Below are 18,272 nucleotides of genomic sequence, written 5' to 3'. Positions count from 1 at the left end.
TTAAAGTTTATCTTGAATGTTAAGAGAAAGTGCAAGAGGAAGGAAAAAGTGAAAGGTTGTATTACGATAAAAAGGCAATATTTTGTGTACAAAAGGTGTTTTAGGAGAAAAAAGTATTTTCAAAATAGAACAGTAAGCTGGTTTTGTCTTTACGTTGGCTCAATATGGGACTAAATTACTAGATAGGGATTATTTCTATCAACAAATCTAAGAACGATTTTTTTCCAATGGAAAAGGGTTTCAAACTCTTCTTGTGCGTTTTATTATTTTTTCAAAAATGGTCACACGACTATTGACAACTTGCTTGAAACCTAGAATTACTTGAAGCTCAACCAAAACCAATTTGATTTATGCTACTTTCTTCAAAGATAATATTAGTACAATAAAATAAGAACTATCCATACAAAATCATCATCCAATATTATCGTCTAATACTATTGAGTTTGCCTAAAGGAAAGGTGACGTTATTGGTAACATAAAATGCCAAAAACTTACATTATCCATACATACCATAAACGTATTGTTCGTCAACTGTTAAGAAGATTCGGAATCATTTTATAAAGTAAAAGTGTAGTTTGTGTCATATTAGTAGAGAACACTGATTTGCAATGGTTTCCTGTTAACTTGGTTGTGGAAAAAACTTAAAGACTTAATTGCACTTTTCATTCACATTGGAACTCTTCTGGAGCAAAATGAAAAATTGCATTTATCCAATTTTTGAAAGGTTTAAAATGCTTTTATGTTTCACCTGGGTGCAGGGGTTGGCGTTGGAGAGGTAGCACCTTTTACAAAGAACGGCCACAGCGAGTGTCATAGACATAAGATGGTTCTGAGTAACTGGTCCTCACAAGGCACCCAACTCTTACTAAATGGCTCCCCGTTGCCACATCAAGGACAACTACATTCTCTATCAAACTATCAAAGTCAGAACATTCAGGTAAAATACACAGTAAACAACATACCGGTGAAAGTATACCTTACTTTTCAATGCCAGAAACAGTAAAAATAGCTGAATTAGGTGAAACATAAAACATTGTATGAACCACAGGCGTTAGGAAGAGTATAATGTCCATCAGGGTGCGTATTCTTGAAACAAGGGAAGGGAATAATCAAGAGAAAGACCTGTAGAATGTGACAGCAACCCGCCGTTGTCAGCTTCTTCTGTCACATTATATCGACAATTCTCTTGAGAATTCCGTTGCCTACTTTCAAGAATTAGGCTCCAGGCCGAAACCTGTCACTTCAGGACATTCACCTTTAATGAGGTCCAATCTATGCCCTATTCTGTGCATTGGAATCCTTCTGTAGCAAAATGAAATATTTATTTATTTAAAGTCCCTTAAAATAAATAAATAAAATGAAATGATGAATGAAAACTGATGTTTTGACAAAAACTGAATTTTTTCAGTTTTTGAAGGGTAGCGTAGGTACCTACTTTATTTGAACTCCTATAAATTTTACTAACCCGGTTCCAAAAGATCTTGAAAAATATTACAAAATTAACCAAAACTGATATCTCTAGCTCTTCAAGTTTTTGAGATGTGTATTAAATTTCAAAAAGAAGTTAAAAAACGCGTCAAATATATTCTTTATAATTTTTTTTGAAAAATGAAAAACATTCTTGCAGTTGGAACCCTTTTGCAGCAAAATAAAATATTGCAGTTTTCCTCAAAAATAGCATTTTTTTCAATTTTTGAAAGGTTTCAAACATAACATCAAATAAGCACCTTTTTTCTGCTTATTTCACTTGTTATGTCATATGCAAAAATTCAGAATAAAACTACCTTTAGCCGTCTATGGAAGTAGTCTCCACATCAATCACAACGTTTAAAACGATATAAAAATATACAGTTCTAACTAAGAAGAATAACAGCAATTCGGAGAGAAAAAACATTAAATCGTGTTGCATGCTGAAAGATAATAAAAGAACCGTAGAAGATTGTAGTGTGACCGAAAGGTTCTTTTGCTGCCCCCACGCCATTCCCGCAAATCCGTGGAAATCGAGCAAAAAAATGGAAGCCGTTTATGCAGTTTGCAAACCGAAATGAAATAAAAACTTTCTTCGCATTTGAAGTCGACTCACGTAACAGTCGACGTAATCCTTGGGGAATTTCGGGAATAAAAAGTTCCGCCTAGGCACGGCAACTTTGTATGGAAGCACAAAAGAAACAAAAAGGGGCTGCGTATTCCACGGGGAAAGTTGGGCAGCGGCGCACCGTATAAAATAATTACGAAAATAATGGTTACTATACTATTTAATTAAATCATATATCTAAAGGTAAAACACTGCGAGTTTTATTCCTGGTTTGCATATATTTAATCAAGGATTTCATGCTGGGAATTTTAGAGCAATATATTAGGTTTCCTGTATAGCGGTTCTTTTAAAAGGGTTCTTGACGTCTTTTCAAGAGGATTTCAACATATCTGCCTTTCCACATCTAGAACATTATTAAATGGTTAGTTAGAATGTTCCAAACCACGACGAGCTATGTTGATATGCTAACTTAAAACTTTTGGACAAATATGTTCAAATTAATAGACAATGAGTTGAACAATTGCGAATGAACAAACGATAGAAAAGAACAAAGAGAATCGCTCCCCAGCTAAAATAAAAGGCGTAAATCTATGAGATGAACGTTTGACAATAAAACAACCCGACGAAGCAATCATGCAAGTCTTTCTTGCAGGGGTTGCAGGGGTGAGATTAGCGCGATACATCACGGAAACACGAAAACCGGTGCCAAATTGACCGAGCCTCTTTTAGATGGGGTAGATTGGGCCCGTACCCCTGTCTTAGCAATTATTACTGATAACGTACAAAATAATTCAGATTCTAGAACGTGTCTTACACTCTATTTATTTGAGGATTTGTGTAGATATTTTGTGAAGATAAATCCATAAAAAAGGATAATAAATGTCCTTAATACATTCAACAAACCGTCTCATTTTCCAGCAAATCTCCCAATTTCTTGGTCAATTCATCCTTATCCTGGCTATTGTCCTCTTTCGGAGCTTTTTGTCCGCTTTTAAAGCTACATGATCCGCTGATTTGGCACAACGCCTATCACAAAGAAAGACATCGATCACTTTTCCGCTTTCTTTTGTTGAAATGGTCAATTTGTAGCTTGTCATGTTGGATTCCACTGAATAATGGGGTCACAACTATTCGATACGTGTAACCAGGATATTTTTAGAAATAATTAGAAACGTGCAAGATAATAAATACTAAATGGTAGTTTTTCAGAACATACGCTCAATTGATTTTATAGGGTGAAAACGCAATGCCGGAAGTTCTTGGAAGACCTATTGAAATGCTTATACCAAAGGGGATGAATTAAAAGGGCCGGAAAGTGTCTTTGTAATAAATTGCTTTTTGACGTCTTTATTGCTCTATTTTCCGGTTACGTTTCATTTCCCTACGGCGATATAACAGAAACATCACGTATGTTGTTATTAATTTACACTGTAAATGATATTTTCAAAGAAGTTTATAGGAGTTTTAATTTGATATAAAAACTTTGAAGTAAAGATCGTTATGGAGAACACCTTTAGAAATTTATTTTAAATGACCTTTGTGAAATAGCGGCGATAAAGTTCAAGCGTGAAAAATGAAACGGTTGCAACGTTTCCATGCAAATGAACAGACATTTTAAAAATGGGATGCAAATATACACATTTATAGAGAGTTTTATGAAATATATCTTGACAAAATAAACAATCTAGGTTTTACTAAGGTGATTCTGATTTTTTAGGAATTGTCAGTTTTTTGCAATGCCAGATAGTTTCTGACAATTGTCAGACAGTTTTTAGCATTGGCAGATAGTTTCAGGCAATTGTCAGACAATTTCCGACCATATGAGATTCAGCTTTGGACAGGACGTCGGATGTTTGAACCAAAAATATAATTAAAAAAAAAACAAATTCTGGAATTTACCGTACCAAAAAGTAAAATTCAGTGTGACAGAAAATTTTTCCAATTTTACCCGTAAATTTCAATAAAGAGTAAGTAAAGTCTGAGAAACTTCTCGTTTAGAAAACTGCGTTAAACTGTTATTCTTGTAAAAATATTTCTACGCAAATTTTGACAGTTTTGTCATTAGTAACCGATCACGTGGTTTTTAAAGGATAATTTAGCTAGGCAGTCACATCACATGAAACTGTAAGAAAACTGTGTTAAACTATAATTCATGTAAAAATATTTCTACTCAAATTTTGACAGTTTTGACATTAGTAACAGATCACGTGGTTTTTTCACAAATCACCTGTAAAACCCACTTGGAGTTAGAAAATGGCTGGTTTAAGCACATTTTTGAAATCCTCATTAAATTTCCTATGCAATAACCTGAAAAAAACACTAAAAAATTTGATACAGTCAGTGATGAAAGCGGTGTCAAAGTTTGCACAGCCAGAAACACAGTTTGAAAGAACAGTCAGTCCCAAAATCACCTGTGAAACCCACTTGTAGTTAGAAAATGGCTGGTTTAAGCACATTTTTGAAATCCTAATTAAATTTCCTATGCAATAACCTGAAAAAAACACTAAAAAATTTGATACAGTCAGTGAGCAAAGGGGTGTCAAAGTTTGCACAGCCAGAAACGCAGTTTGAAAGAACAGCCAGGGACAAAATCACCTGTAAAACCCACTTGGAGTTAGAAAATGGCTGGTTTAAGCACATTTTTGAAATTCCCATTAAATTTCCTATATAATAACTTGAAAAAAACACTAAAAAATTTGATACAGTCAGTGAGAAAAGCGGTGTCAAAGTTTGCACAGCCAGAAACGCAGTTTGAAAGAACAGCCAGGGACAAAATCACCTGTAAAACCCACTTGGAGTTAGAAAATGGCTGGTTTAAGCACATTTTTGAAATCCTCATTAAATTTCCTATGCAATAACCTGAAAAAACACTACAAAATTTGATACACTCAGTGAGAAAAGCGGTGTCAAAGTTTGCACATCCAGAAACATAGTTTGAAAAGACAGTCAGGGTCAAAATCGCCTGTAAATCCCACTTGGAGAAAGAAAATGTCTGTTTTAAGCACATATTTGGGATCCTCATTAAATTTTCTAACCAATAACTTGAAAAAACATTACAACGTTTGGTACAGTCTGGGAGAAAAGCGGTGTCAAAGTTTGAACTGCCAGAAACAGTTTGAAAAACAGTCAGAGACAAAATTGCTTGTAAAACCCACTTGCAGTAAGTAAATGACTGTTGTAAACACTTTTTTGGAATCCGCATTAAATTTCTTATTCAATATCCTGAAAAAACACTACAAAATTTGGCACAGTCAGGGAGAAAAGCTGTGTCAAAATTTGAACTGTCATAAACACAGTTTGAAAGAACAGCCAGCGACGTAATCGCCTCTAAAACCCACTTGGAGTTAGAAAATGACTGTTTAAATTACATTTTTAGAATCCTCGTTAAACTTCCTATTCAAACTGAAAAAACACTACAAGACTTGGTACAGTCAGGGAAAAATGCGCTGTCAAAATTTGAACTGCCAGAAACACAATATTTGTGATTTACCAGTAATTTACTAGGTCAAATGTTCTTGCTAAAAGTAAAATATTTACTTTACAGGTAATTTACCCATCACTATTTATTAGTCAATATATCGAAAACGGCAACATTGATCAGGAACAAAAATTATGCCGACTAAATTGCAAATAGCATTAGTTATATTGTCTTATATAAGACAATTTTAACATAAATTATTAAGATAAAATGCACTAATTTAGGCTTAGTTTATAAAAAAAAATTAACTTTAGCTGTGACTCTAGCATTAGTAAACAAAAAAAAAACACTAACCTAACATAGCCTTAAATTGTTAGTTACGTCGTAAATCCGAAAAAGCTGATAATTAGCCTAAACTGCCCTAATTTAGGATAAAAATTAACTAACCTAACCTAACCTAACCTAACCTAAAACTGTTAAATTGACGTGGAAAGGCCTAAAATGTTTTAAATTATAACTTAAATGTACTAATTTATGATAAAATTTTGAAAATTAACCTATAATGGTCAAAGCTACTACGAAAAGCTGGAACTGTCTGAAATTATATCTTAAATGCACTAATCTAGGCTAGTATGCAGAAACAACAAAATCAGTCACTTGTGTTCACTTAAATAGACTCATAAAAACTACTTTCCTAATATTATCTGACATTGTCAGAAGGAAGAAAAACCATCTGGCAATATCGGAAACGATCTGGTATTGTCAGATAATTGTCAGAAACTGTTTAACAATGTTCAGAAACTATCTGACAATGCCCGAAAAATATGTGCATAGCTCCTCTTGTACTTAAATATTAATTTTATAACAAAGTTATGAGTAAATTATTGACGTCAGACGTTGCCAGAAACTATTTGATAATGGTCAGAAATTATCTGGCTACGTCGGACACTATCTGGAATTGTCAAAAACTATCCGGCATTGTGTTGTACATAAATATTCATTTTATATCAAAGTTATGACAATTTATGACGAAATTATTGTTTCTAGGATGGCGTCAATCACTGCTTTCACTACCCAAGAAACTTTTGTCTGGAACCTCCCTGGTATATTCAAACGCAAGTTCGGTCGGAAAAGAGGTAAGAAGCTTATTTATACGTTATAATATTCTGGCTTTTTAATAGAAAATTTGCGTGATTGTTTTGTAACGATGACTGTGATAACAAAACGCGCTAAACAAAAGGTTTCATGCAAATTTATCGACCTTGTTCTTAACAAATTAGGTACAAGAAAAAATGCAAATGCATTAAATTTACCAAGAAAATTGACGAGGGGTGATATTCCTAACAAAAATATCACCTGCTAACGATGGAAACTTTCTCACATTTCTCTCCCTTTTAGAAAAGCAGTTTTAGTTCCCCCCGAAAATACATTTAAACATGTGGTTTCGTCCCCAAGATACGATGATATACGGTATAAGTAGCTGCGGTTTGTTTTCCGAAGTTGTTCCCTTGCCACAGCAAATAGAGATTCATGTTACTCTTTGTTGTTTCTGTCATGTAATAAATACTTGTAACACCAGCTGTTAGTTTACAATAAAACGGTTACTTACATTTGAATTAAAAAGCAAAGAAAACTATTAACTAACTGAAAAACAAAAAGCAAACTGCACGTAAAGTATATGGCAAACTTCAAGCGAAATCCCTCGAGGATTTTCGTAGATTAGCAATACGACATCCTAACAAGGCTTGTGATTTATACTCGGTGACAAGCGTGACAAAAATGCGAAAAGAACAGAGAAAATCCATCTACATATTTGATATCCCTTGAGAATGGAAATCCATCGCTGCTATTATTGGTTCATTTCGTCTTTACGTGTAGCTGTTATACTAAAAAATGGTTTTGGATAATGGAAACGATTCAGACACATTTACATGTATCAATACTTTGTTTTTGTTAAATAATTTATATCCAAGTAAAATTAGATCCAATGTCAAAAATTGGACACATACTTTTCTGTGTGTACTAACTGTAATACATACATTTTCTGGAAGATTATTGTGGGACCATTTTTAAGTTTAAACTGATATTCTCTAAAGTCACGTAACAGTTTTTAAGTGAAAAATATTCACGTTACTCTTTTCAGATTAAAAATGGACTGAAATGAATCACTACTGTACGGTGGATGTGGACCAATATGGCGACTTCCGTAGCCCCTCGAACACACTGATTCTTACCTCCTAATACTTGTCCTTTTTACTCATTGACGAATAATAGAACTACAGAACAAGAAACTATCATGCCTTTTAAAAGGTCTAATTGATGCTCGTTGCTAAATATGTATTAGAAATGTCATACCCTTATTGTTGATTTTCGTTAATAAACTGGTAAGAACCAGCAACACCTACCAATCAATAGTTACTCAAAATATACAGGGTTCGTTGGGTGATAAAATCAATAAATATACGGGACGTTTAAGGCTAAGCAGAACTTAAGTTCTACAGGTTACCTTTAATTTTCTTTTCTTGAACATCTCATTCAAAAAGTTGGTGCAAATAGGTATTTTCACTCTACACATTTGCATGTTTATTGTAAATTGATCTTGCAATGCGGAAATGTAACTTTACCGCATCCGATGCGGAAAAGTAGTACTCATCCTTTTATTCGAAGCTATTCTAAAAGAACAGACCAATTATAAGAACTATTTATTATTTTCCAAATTGTAGTCAAACAAAGCATTGAAACGTTTAAAAAAGAAAGTTAAAAACTTAACTCAAGCCTGCCCTCTAGCTAACGAGTTTTTTAGTTTTCTTTGTACTAGCTACAACCGGAACTTTCAATACAATTTCCTGTCCCATTTACGAATTTACGTCACGCACAACTCAAATCTAGGGAGCTTACCCTCTAAACTCAATTTTCTTCAAAGGGCCAATTTTCAAAGCAATCGAACAGGTTTTTAACTGAAGAGCTAAACGATATAATGTTTGGCTTTACACTATTATCCTGTTGCAGAACTTTTTTTTAATAAAAATTTGCGGTTAAATGTTTCTGGTTTCATTGAACCTCTAGGCAAATTATTTCCTGGCAATTTTTTAAAACGTCGGCTGGTGCTCAAAAGAGTCTTATTATACACGGGGTTATTAAGCCCAGCAGGACAGAGCATTTTCAAAGGGGAAGAGTGAGCAGTGTGAATTGCTACGTCAAGTGCAGGTGGTTGCTATTGTATTAAAAACCCTCGGTGAAGCGTAAAGGGTATAGAGCTTTTGTAGTGCCTTAGGGGTTACTGCTGGCAGAATAGAAAGTTTATGTTTACAGTGTTCAGTTTTGGGTTTTACGGTAATAAACAACTTGTTTGTCAGGATAATATTAGAACTGTAGTTCAATATTAATTCAGTTTTCAGCAACTATTAATTAGTCTTAATTTTTGACACAACACATTCTACCTCCCTTATTTCTGAGGTGCCATAATTCACATCATTTATAACAATAAAACAGTCAAAGTGAACGCAAATCCTGTGGCGGATACGGAATATCATCCATTTAAATTAGTCGTGTCATCGCTTGTTTCTGAATAGGGATGGAATATTGATAAATGAACAAGCTACGTGTAATTTTAGGGGGCAATTCGACGCTATATTGACCCGAAGGTTAATTAATAACGGCTAGTCCATTCCCCTCTTCTGATTACTGGGGACACGTGCTGTTCACGTGACAAAGGTAAGCGTATGATGAGTCTCATTGGGTTCAAATTTCAGGACCTACCCTATTTTTCAATGTGCAGAGGATTGACAAGCCCTTTAATAGGAAACTGCACGTTATTTTTGTACTTGTATTAATACTTTTGTAAATCAAACATTTTAAAAGGTGAAGGGAACTAAATATAAGTTACTGTAAAATAGATGAATAGATAAAAGTCTACTTTATAGATGAATATCCGAATAATTTACAGATGTGGTGAAAGAAGAAGAAGACAGAAAATTTAATAAAAAGTCCAAGTAGACGAAAATTTTGCTGCGATGTTGTCAAACGTCTCTCTAAATTCGTCGACTAGATTAATTGCAAAATTAATTTTTTACTTAGAATATTACTAATTATTTCCATTTATGTTAATCTTTGCGATATGCGTTTAGGTTGATTTCAGTGTACATTTGTTCAAAAAATTATTTATTCTTTGGTTAGTAGTCAAATTGCAGGTAGGTTGCAACAACTCTCTATAGTTAAATAGTTCGATTTGTTGCTACCATTGTCATATTTTTTGCAAATATATTCCAGGCACTGACAGTCCCTGCAACACTGGAGTTTGTTAAAAGTATGCAAGATCATCAATAATAGTTCTGTTCGCAGACGCAATTTCAAACTGGTTTCCAACTAAAAATAAAAAAAATTTGGTTTTTATTGGTTGAATGGCCAATAGCTGGACATATTCTTCTTATTACTAGTTGAAGAGCTATTGGTATCATTGATTTTGCTTGAATTTTTTCGCATTTTGTCATTTTTTTTGACAAAGCTTTTTTTTGAGGTGGTTGGTGTAAAAGCAACGGACCAACGTTTGTATCATCAAATATTGGCAAAATTAAGGTAGAAAGATTGAAGTGAACACTCTGTATGTTTCACCCCAATCCTTTTTTTACGTAATAACCAACTCTTTTAAACTGAGCTTCTCAATACACTGAAGCCCAATAGACTTCCTTCACAACAAAACCTCTTAAGAAGGAAGCTCTAGTAACACTCAAGCTGAGATTAGGTCTTTTCATAAAAATCTGTAATCCCAGGCAAATTGTTTCATCCCGCTTTGGCTTTGAGATTACTTATCGATTGAATTTTTATGTAAAAATAACGAATATTACTATGTTGGATTTGTTGGATGTATTTATTTAAGAGAAAGATTTATTTAAATCAGCCTACCTGGTAAAGTGGGGTAGCAAAATGGAGCAATTTCAGTTATTATGAGTTTTACTTCCTTTACTAAATTGGATTTATCCCAATAATAAAGATAGACGTCAGACAGTCCAAAATGTAGGACCTTAATAAAATAATTATTATACTACAACCCACATCCACTTCTTCCAAGAACATTGGTACCTATCCTGAACAAAAATACGAACCACAGCGCACAAATAAAATTCATTAGATTCAGTTCTGCAAAAATCTAAAGAGTTAATTGAAACACTCAAATGTTTTCTAGAGATGTTTAATTTGTTATTAAATTCTTATCTCATAGAATACAACTAAACATAGGTATCTTCAGTTCTAGTTATTTTTAAACCTTTTTGTGCTTGATCTTTTATCTAGTAGTTAAATGCAAGTCCTATAGCTGTCCTCCAACACACATACACTTAGCTTTCAAAATATTGACATGCTTTCACTGGCTTATTATGAATAGTACAATATGAAGATAGTAAAAAAACTATATACTGATAGTAAATGCAACAAGAACAAGAAGTGGATGATTTAAATGTATTCTTCAATTGCCTTATACCTTTTGGACGTTGGCTATTAATATGGCGAATCGAACTTCATTAGCAGCTTGTCTAAACAATTGGATAGATGACAGGCCGAACCACTTTCTTAGAATTTGCATCCAAGAGTTTCTTCTTCTACGGTCCATTTTGCCCTGAAGGATAAGCTGCTGAAGACGATATTTGTCATGTTTCATTAGATGGCCAAATGTGACTTCTTGCTGTTTGTCGATTCTTCTGAGAACTTCTTCGTTTATGACGTGATTCTTCCAGGATATTCGGAGAACACGCCGATATATCCACATTTCAAAAGCCGAGATCTTTTTCATAAGTTGTTCTGTCATAGTCCATGCTTCTCCTCCATATAGCAAAACTGTGAATTTTAGTGCTAGTGAGACGTTTCTTCCTGTAAATATGCTTTTCATTCTAATAAAATTTGATCTTGCCTTCACAATCCTTAATTTGATTTCTATGGTCATGTCCTATTGACTGTGGACAATTGTTCCTAAATATGTGTATTTTTCAACATGCTCTATGGGGGTTTGGTTTAGTGTAAGGTTTCTATTGGTATTCGTAGTTTGCTAATGCACATCCACTTTGTTTTTGAGATATTTAGTTTTAGTCCAAATTTCTCGGATATATCGTTCACCTTCTGTAATAGACTCTGAAGATCTTTAAGTCTACTTGCTATGATGGCAGTGTCGTCAGCGTATCTAATGTTATTGATGAGTTCTTCATTTATGTTTATTCCCTCTGTGGCACCATGAATTTTCGGTGCTTTACGTTGTCGAAGCATTTCAACGCTATTTTGTAAAAATTACAATAGTGTTGCAAAGTTTTCAGTCCTATAACAAAATAAACAATAAACTAACAATAGTTTTGTATACAATTAGAAATAGTTAAAGTTAGCTTTAGGGCCTCTAGTAAATATACCTGAAAAGTGGCATTGATTCATTTATTTGATCATTCTCTGATCAGATTGTAATTAATTTAAAATGCTTTTGTGAGAAGCGTTTTAGCATTAAAAAAATAGAAATAGTGAACATTACAGCCTACGTCTTCCAATTAAAAAGGGTACGTGCAATAACAAGTTTGAGCTGATTGGTGATTTATTTCTCGTAATAGGTACAGGAACTTGGAAATAAAATTTCCTCATTTACTGTGCAATTATTCAAGCTGAAATGCTGAACGAGATATGTAAAATTGAATAAAGTTCATAATTTTCCTTCCAGTGACAGAGAAGTAATTTCTCACCCCAGAAATGAATGTTCTATAGTATATGGCGGTAAACAATTTTTGCAATTTCTGCAGGAAATGTAGTTTTAAAACAAATATTTTGTAACTCTATTAAATTATAGCGAAAAAGAAGTATTTTAATTTTACTGTTCATTCATGTACGTCAATGGAAACACCGCACGGGTCACGCCAGGTAACTCTGCCAGGCCTCGGATCTGGAGAATCAATACTGTGCTAAAAATGGCTCTTACAGCACCGGAAAATAACCTTTTTCTTCATCACTTTTGTTTTCCCAGGTTTTTTATGCCAAATTCCCTTCAGATCTCTTTAATTTCACTTTCACCGCATCCACAATAAGGGAGCTAACCAAACAATACTGAATAACAGAACTTAAACAAATATGCACTAGTCATGTTAAAATCAAAAACTTTCGTCTAGCTACCAAAGCTCAGGAGGGACAGAAACTCATCAACGTAACAGCTTAATTATGTTACTCAAATTACTGAAAGCTTTTTGCTGATATAATGTGCCTTTCAGTTTCGGTGTTTAATTTGACAAATTAAAGCGTTTGACTTCCCCTTAAAACTGTCTGATCTATGGTAATTAAACTGATTAAAGTCTGTCCTGTCATGGATTGGATGATGGAGACGTTAGTAAGAACTTTAAAAAAGTTATTTCTCTTATTCTGTTTGATCTTTGGAATATTGCAAAGCTCGGACCAAAGTGATGTTTGATTTTTGTACTGTCACAGGATGAATTACATTGATAAGACATTCTTTATAAGAGTTTTCAAGATGTTCTTGCAGTTACACTCTTTGGTATAAAAAAAATTTAATCTGTAATGGCAAACTTTGATGATGAATCTATATCAAAGGATTTATTTGCTATGTGGGTATTTATTTGATTATCCCTAACCTAACCTAACTACGTTTTGACTAATTTAAATAAGGATATCAATGTTACCTAACATATTCTCACATACAGAATAATTAGGATATACCAGCATTCCAAAGCTAATCTCGTAGCTGCTGAGAAATATTGACTCCAAAATTTGGAAAAATTTGGACCTTGCCAGCTTGTCTTCCTTACAATAGTGACCCTTAAAAAAAATTGAACACAGCATGCTTAACAAAGCTAGCAACTCTAGACAAAAGCGATTCTAGAAACCCAAATAAAATATACTAAATATGAATAAAATGATACAAAAAGAAGATGACGCAGCAATACAATAGACAAGTACATTGTTTTGAATGTGAGAAGTAAAGAAGCAAACGTCATATTCAAAACGATGTACCTGTCTATTTTGTATTGTTCATTTTACCCATAGCAGTAACAGTTTCTGTGATTTCTTTGTCGTTTCATTCCAAACCAAATTCGCATATAAAAGTCCTTATTTAAATTTCTAGTAGGATAAAGCAGGATATCTCGAGATACCTATCTCTCTGTTTGTATTGTTATTAGCGAAGTGACATAAGCCGGTACGATATAACTAAGAGGGGTCGCGTCATCCCTTTGTGTTGTTTTGTGTTTTAGGCCACCAGCGTTTTCGGATGGGGTGCGTCGGGGATTGTTTTATCTCCCTCGTTTTCGGCTGGTTTAGAAGTGTGCCGTGGTCTTTTACGGTTTTCCGTATTCTAAGGCCATAATAACACAGAAAGATTGATCAAGAATAAAATCAAATAAGAATTTCTTAACTATCAAATAAGTAGTTATTTAGGCTACAAGGAATAAAGGTGCCACTTTTGATTCAAAGTTTGAGGTTGCAAAAAGCAGTTTCCTCCAGAGTGGCGCATCTAATTTTTTCTACGGCCAATGTATTTATTATGAAAAAAAGAAGCAATTAAATAGAATGTTTATAGTATCTGGATGAAAAGAAGAGATGTTGTTACCAAGGATATGATTGTCAAGAAAGTGATCACTCCCTGGGAAGAACAATACTTTCACTGCCTGTAAAGTCATATTTTCATCCCTCAAATGAGGGAGAAAAGTTTAATTTTCAATAGAAGTAGTAGAAAACATAAATTGCTGGTATGTCACACTGACATTTGTTTGTATACTCAGGGTTTGACAATCATCTGTTAAAAACACAGCACACTAAGAAAAGTCCCTACAAAAATCATCAAATATTTACCGGGTAAGCAGAAGGGGAACGCACTCCGTCTTATTAATAATAAATTATATTCCATTTACTTCCTTCCTGCAGGTAGATGGGGGTCTTTGCCTGCGATGTGGGGTTGCAGACAGAAGGAACATTGCAGCATAATAGGGCACCACGTCATTAAACAAACAGGCGTGTAGCTAGGGTGTGTTGCAGCCCTTGTGCCCTTTTTATTGCGTTTTTCTTTATAGACCTCTTTTCACGTTAATGAAGTCCACATTTTGGTTTTTCTGATCGCCATAAATGCAGTTTGCTCAGTTTTCAATTTATATAAAGCGGTTTTTAAACTAAAGCGTTAAGTTTGAATCTATAGCCGAGCAAACACGTTCGGTATAATTTGCAATAACGACATTTGTGCATGACCTGAAACAACCTGCACAAACAAGCAACTCATAACAAACTACACAATTTCGTGGGCAAACAATGCTAATTGGGCCACCGTGTTATTCGAATGATTCAGGGGATGTTAATTGGCGCAGCGCCCCTTTTACTGAATCTTTTGCCACTCTCCCTTGCCATTCGGATCAATACTCTTTTCACCACCGGTTCAGTTTAAGTTGATAGAATGTAAATATTAAACAATATATCAAATAATTATTATGGAAAAGTATTATATGTATAAAAAATCATGATCAAAGTTTTCTGATTAAATTTTCTAGCATTTGTAATGAAACTGTTTCAATAGCTTTATAGTCCATAATAATGCCTTTAAGTATAAACTCTATAAGGAGAAAAATATGCCTCAACAGCATTCGAATTTTTATACATACATTTTTTATCTTTGTACATACTGTGTACAGTCAGATTTTGTCACAAATATGACGATGCCACTAATCAATAACAAGCAAACCAAATACAATATACAACTGCAGCCTAAATGTTATCTGTTCCAAAAACCAATAGATGTTACCCCGGAGCAAATACTTGATTTCTCAGGTATTTTAAAGGTAAAAAGATCATATCGACATGGGTCTGAAATGCTTTACTTATTGAGCTACAGGGTGTTAAAAATTAATTTTAATTAGCGCCCTGTACATGTAAGAGCAAAACCAAGACCTAATTTAAGTTTCTCATGTTATAAAACCCTCAAATACCAAGTTTCGTCAAAATTGTTTAGAGAAAACAAAAACTAGATAAGTAAGGCTTTGCTTACCCATGTCTATTTTTACCTTTAACATACCTGAAAAATCGCCCTGTGAAATATCGCACACTTATTGAAAAACACTCTATATAGAAGGTTCTATAAGAGCCATTCTCACTGGCTCTTATAGTTCGACAATTAATGTCCAAGAAACTGCTTTAAAAGAAATGGCCAAGTGAAAAATTGTAAAACCCTATTCTGGAAACTTCACTTTAATAAAAATGTTATAATGGTGGGCGTAAATTTACCGGTAAGGTAAAATATAATTGGAAAAGTAAAATTTAGTGTGACAGGAAAATTTACTAATTTAACCAGTAAATTTCAATTTGACCAGTAAATTTATGGGTCTAATTGAAATTGGTTTGAAAGATATCATTTTCCTGCCATGGGCTGCCATTAGTATCATTAAAATAATTTTCGGTCAATTTTGGTTTATTATTACTTTTCTGACAAAGTGATTCTTGTACCAAATGAATTCCAATCTTATAAATTTTTTATGAACAAGTACCCTTTTCTAAAAAAATTGCATTTTCAGCTTTTTGTCACTATTCTTTATTATCCCATGTTTAAATTATGACAAATAATATATGTTTTTGAGATGAGAAAAGTAACGCGCGTCTGAAGATATTATTATTCAAACAATTTTTAATTGACATTTACAAACTGATATTGGTCAAAATTCTAGACAATATTTACCAGTTTTGACATTAGTGACAGATATCACGTGGTCTTTTGAGGATAATTTAGCTAGGCAATCATGTGACCACCGCCAAAATAACTGTCAAAAATCTCAAAAACTTGTGTAAACACTGATTTTTGCAACTTTTGGCAGTCAGAGACAATTTTGCTTGCAAGACCCACTTGGAGTGACAAAATAACTGTTTTAAGGACATTTTTGGAATCCTCATTAAATTTTCTATCCAATAACATGAAAAAATATTACAAAATTTGATACAGTCAGGAAGAAAAGCCGTGTCAATATTTGAACTGCCAGAAAAACAGTTTGAAAGGACAGTCAAGACCAAATCGCCTGTAAAACCCACTTGTAGTGCGAAAATCACTGTTTTAAGCACATTTTTGAAATTCTCATTAAATTTCCTGTCTAATAACCTGAAAAAACACTACAAGATATGGTACAGTCAGAATTTGAACTGCCAGAAACACAGTATTTGTACCGGTCAAATTTTCCTGGTAAAGTAAAATATTTTTACTTAATACTTTTTTGTAGAGATTGCAACAAAAATTTTAAAACTCCTTACCTCCACCTTTTTTGTCTTAAGTGGGTGTAAACAGCTGTGGATGTAATGCAGAAGACCATTTATGGTCTCTAGCAAAATTTTCGTATCTCTAACTGTTTTAGAGATATTTGACTTATTTACTTTAAGTAATGTATACAAGAAACTGGGTATTTATCTCAACTGTTCTAAGGGTTAAGTCAGTCCACTGAACTTGTTCGTTTTTTAGTGACATCTTTACACATGCAACAGAACTAAAATATGTTTAAGTAAGCCTGAAATGGAAAAGAAATGGTTTTTGGGTCATTCAGTGACCATCCTGGTGTCAAATGTGACTATAGTCAACCCCACTCCTTGATTCAATTCTATACAATCACCAAATGAGCTTTGAGAATATTCAAGTTCACATCGTCCTATTCAAAAGTTGTCTTTTATACAGATGATGGTGTTTTAGTCAAATATCGCTAGATATTAACTTTAATTTAACTCCAGCTAGTGTTAATATAGAGTTTAAACATTTCATTATATTTACTAGGAAAATTTTCAAATGCCTGCAAATAAATGTAACTTGCTTTTAATAGTTTTACCCCTTATCAGTGGTGGAAATTTCTTGGCCAATACCCAGCCTCCCTCGGCATGCATATATGGATGATTCCGAAACTAAATTACAGACACGAGATCTACAAAGCGATACGTGCCCGCGTTATGTCATCTGAACGGCTTTATCCTATAGACATTATTCGTAATATATGCAAAATAGCCAATTTAAAATACCACGAGGATTGAATATCTTTATAAAGATTGACGTCCGGTATTCATAACGCCATGGATATTTAAACTAAATTTGTTATGTAAAATGATTCGTTTCAGGCGGGGCAACTGCCAAAGCTGCCATTACCAGCATTAGAAGACACCATGCAAAAATATCTGAAAACTTTACTACCGTTACTGAGTGAGGACGAACATGAAAGAGTCAAGAAAATTGTGGACAAGTTTGCTGGTGAAGGCGGCTTGGGAAGAAAACTCCAGTTGTATCTGTTGGATAGAAGGGAGAAGCTTGATAACTGGGTGAGTTAAAACAATTCTTGGTTTTAATCCTGTTCAAATATTTAACCAAACTCTCGAAATACTTAAATACATTTATTACTTTCCATTCATCATTAAGTAAGCTGATTAAGTCTAAATTCCCATGAGAGCCCTTTACAAATACAAGCGGGGACGGTGTTTGATTTGAGATTGGAGGTCTTGCGCGATGATTTTAATCTTCCAGGCAAACAAAAGTCCGCTCCACCTCAATTTTATTATAGCCCCTTTCTACAGAGGGAGTTCAATTCTCTTTTGTTTGAAACTCAAGCTTTTATGATACAGAATTGTTTTATTATTTATGACTGTTAACTCTGGATATTGTACACAAAAAGAGAATCACTTGAGTCATAGCAAGGAAAATCTTGACAAGTTTCTATAAGTTAACCCTATACTGGTATAATAGGAGGGATTACTTGGACGTTTTGAAGATTTTTGAAAAAGTGTAAAGATGTTTTAACCGATGAAATTATCATTGTGGATATTGCACGATGATCAAATGAAACGATG

General features: G+C 33.7%; 1 protein-coding gene and 1 long non-coding RNA gene across 2 annotated transcripts in view; one reads left to right on the top strand and one right to left on the bottom strand.

The window, feature by feature from the left end:
* The window catches only part of LOC145725706 (uncharacterized), an 81,677-nt gene that overhangs the window by 7,111 nt on the left and 56,294 nt on the right, over window positions 1-18,272 (bottom strand). The window lies entirely within an intron of this gene.
* VAChT (Vesicular acetylcholine transporter) overlaps window positions 1-18,272 on the top strand; it is a 57,792-nt gene that overhangs the window by 33,681 nt on the left and 5,839 nt on the right. The window contains exons 2-3 of the mRNA XM_081974558.1: window positions 6,501-6,589; window positions 17,550-17,747. Of these exons, the coding sequence (XP_081830684.1) occupies window positions 17,595-17,747 (153 nt within the window). The 5' untranslated portion in view covers window positions 6,501-6,589; window positions 17,550-17,594. The remainder of the gene's footprint in view (window positions 1-6,500; window positions 6,590-17,549; window positions 17,748-18,272) is intronic.

The sequence above is a fragment of the Ips typographus genome, linkage group LG2 (genome assembly GCF_016097725.1).
Source record: "Ips typographus isolate SLU linkage group LG2, UJ_Ityp_2.0, whole genome shotgun sequence".
NCBI lineage: Eukaryota > Metazoa > Arthropoda > Insecta > Coleoptera > Curculionidae > Ips > Ips typographus.
This window is presented reverse-complemented; position numbering and strand designations above follow the sequence as displayed.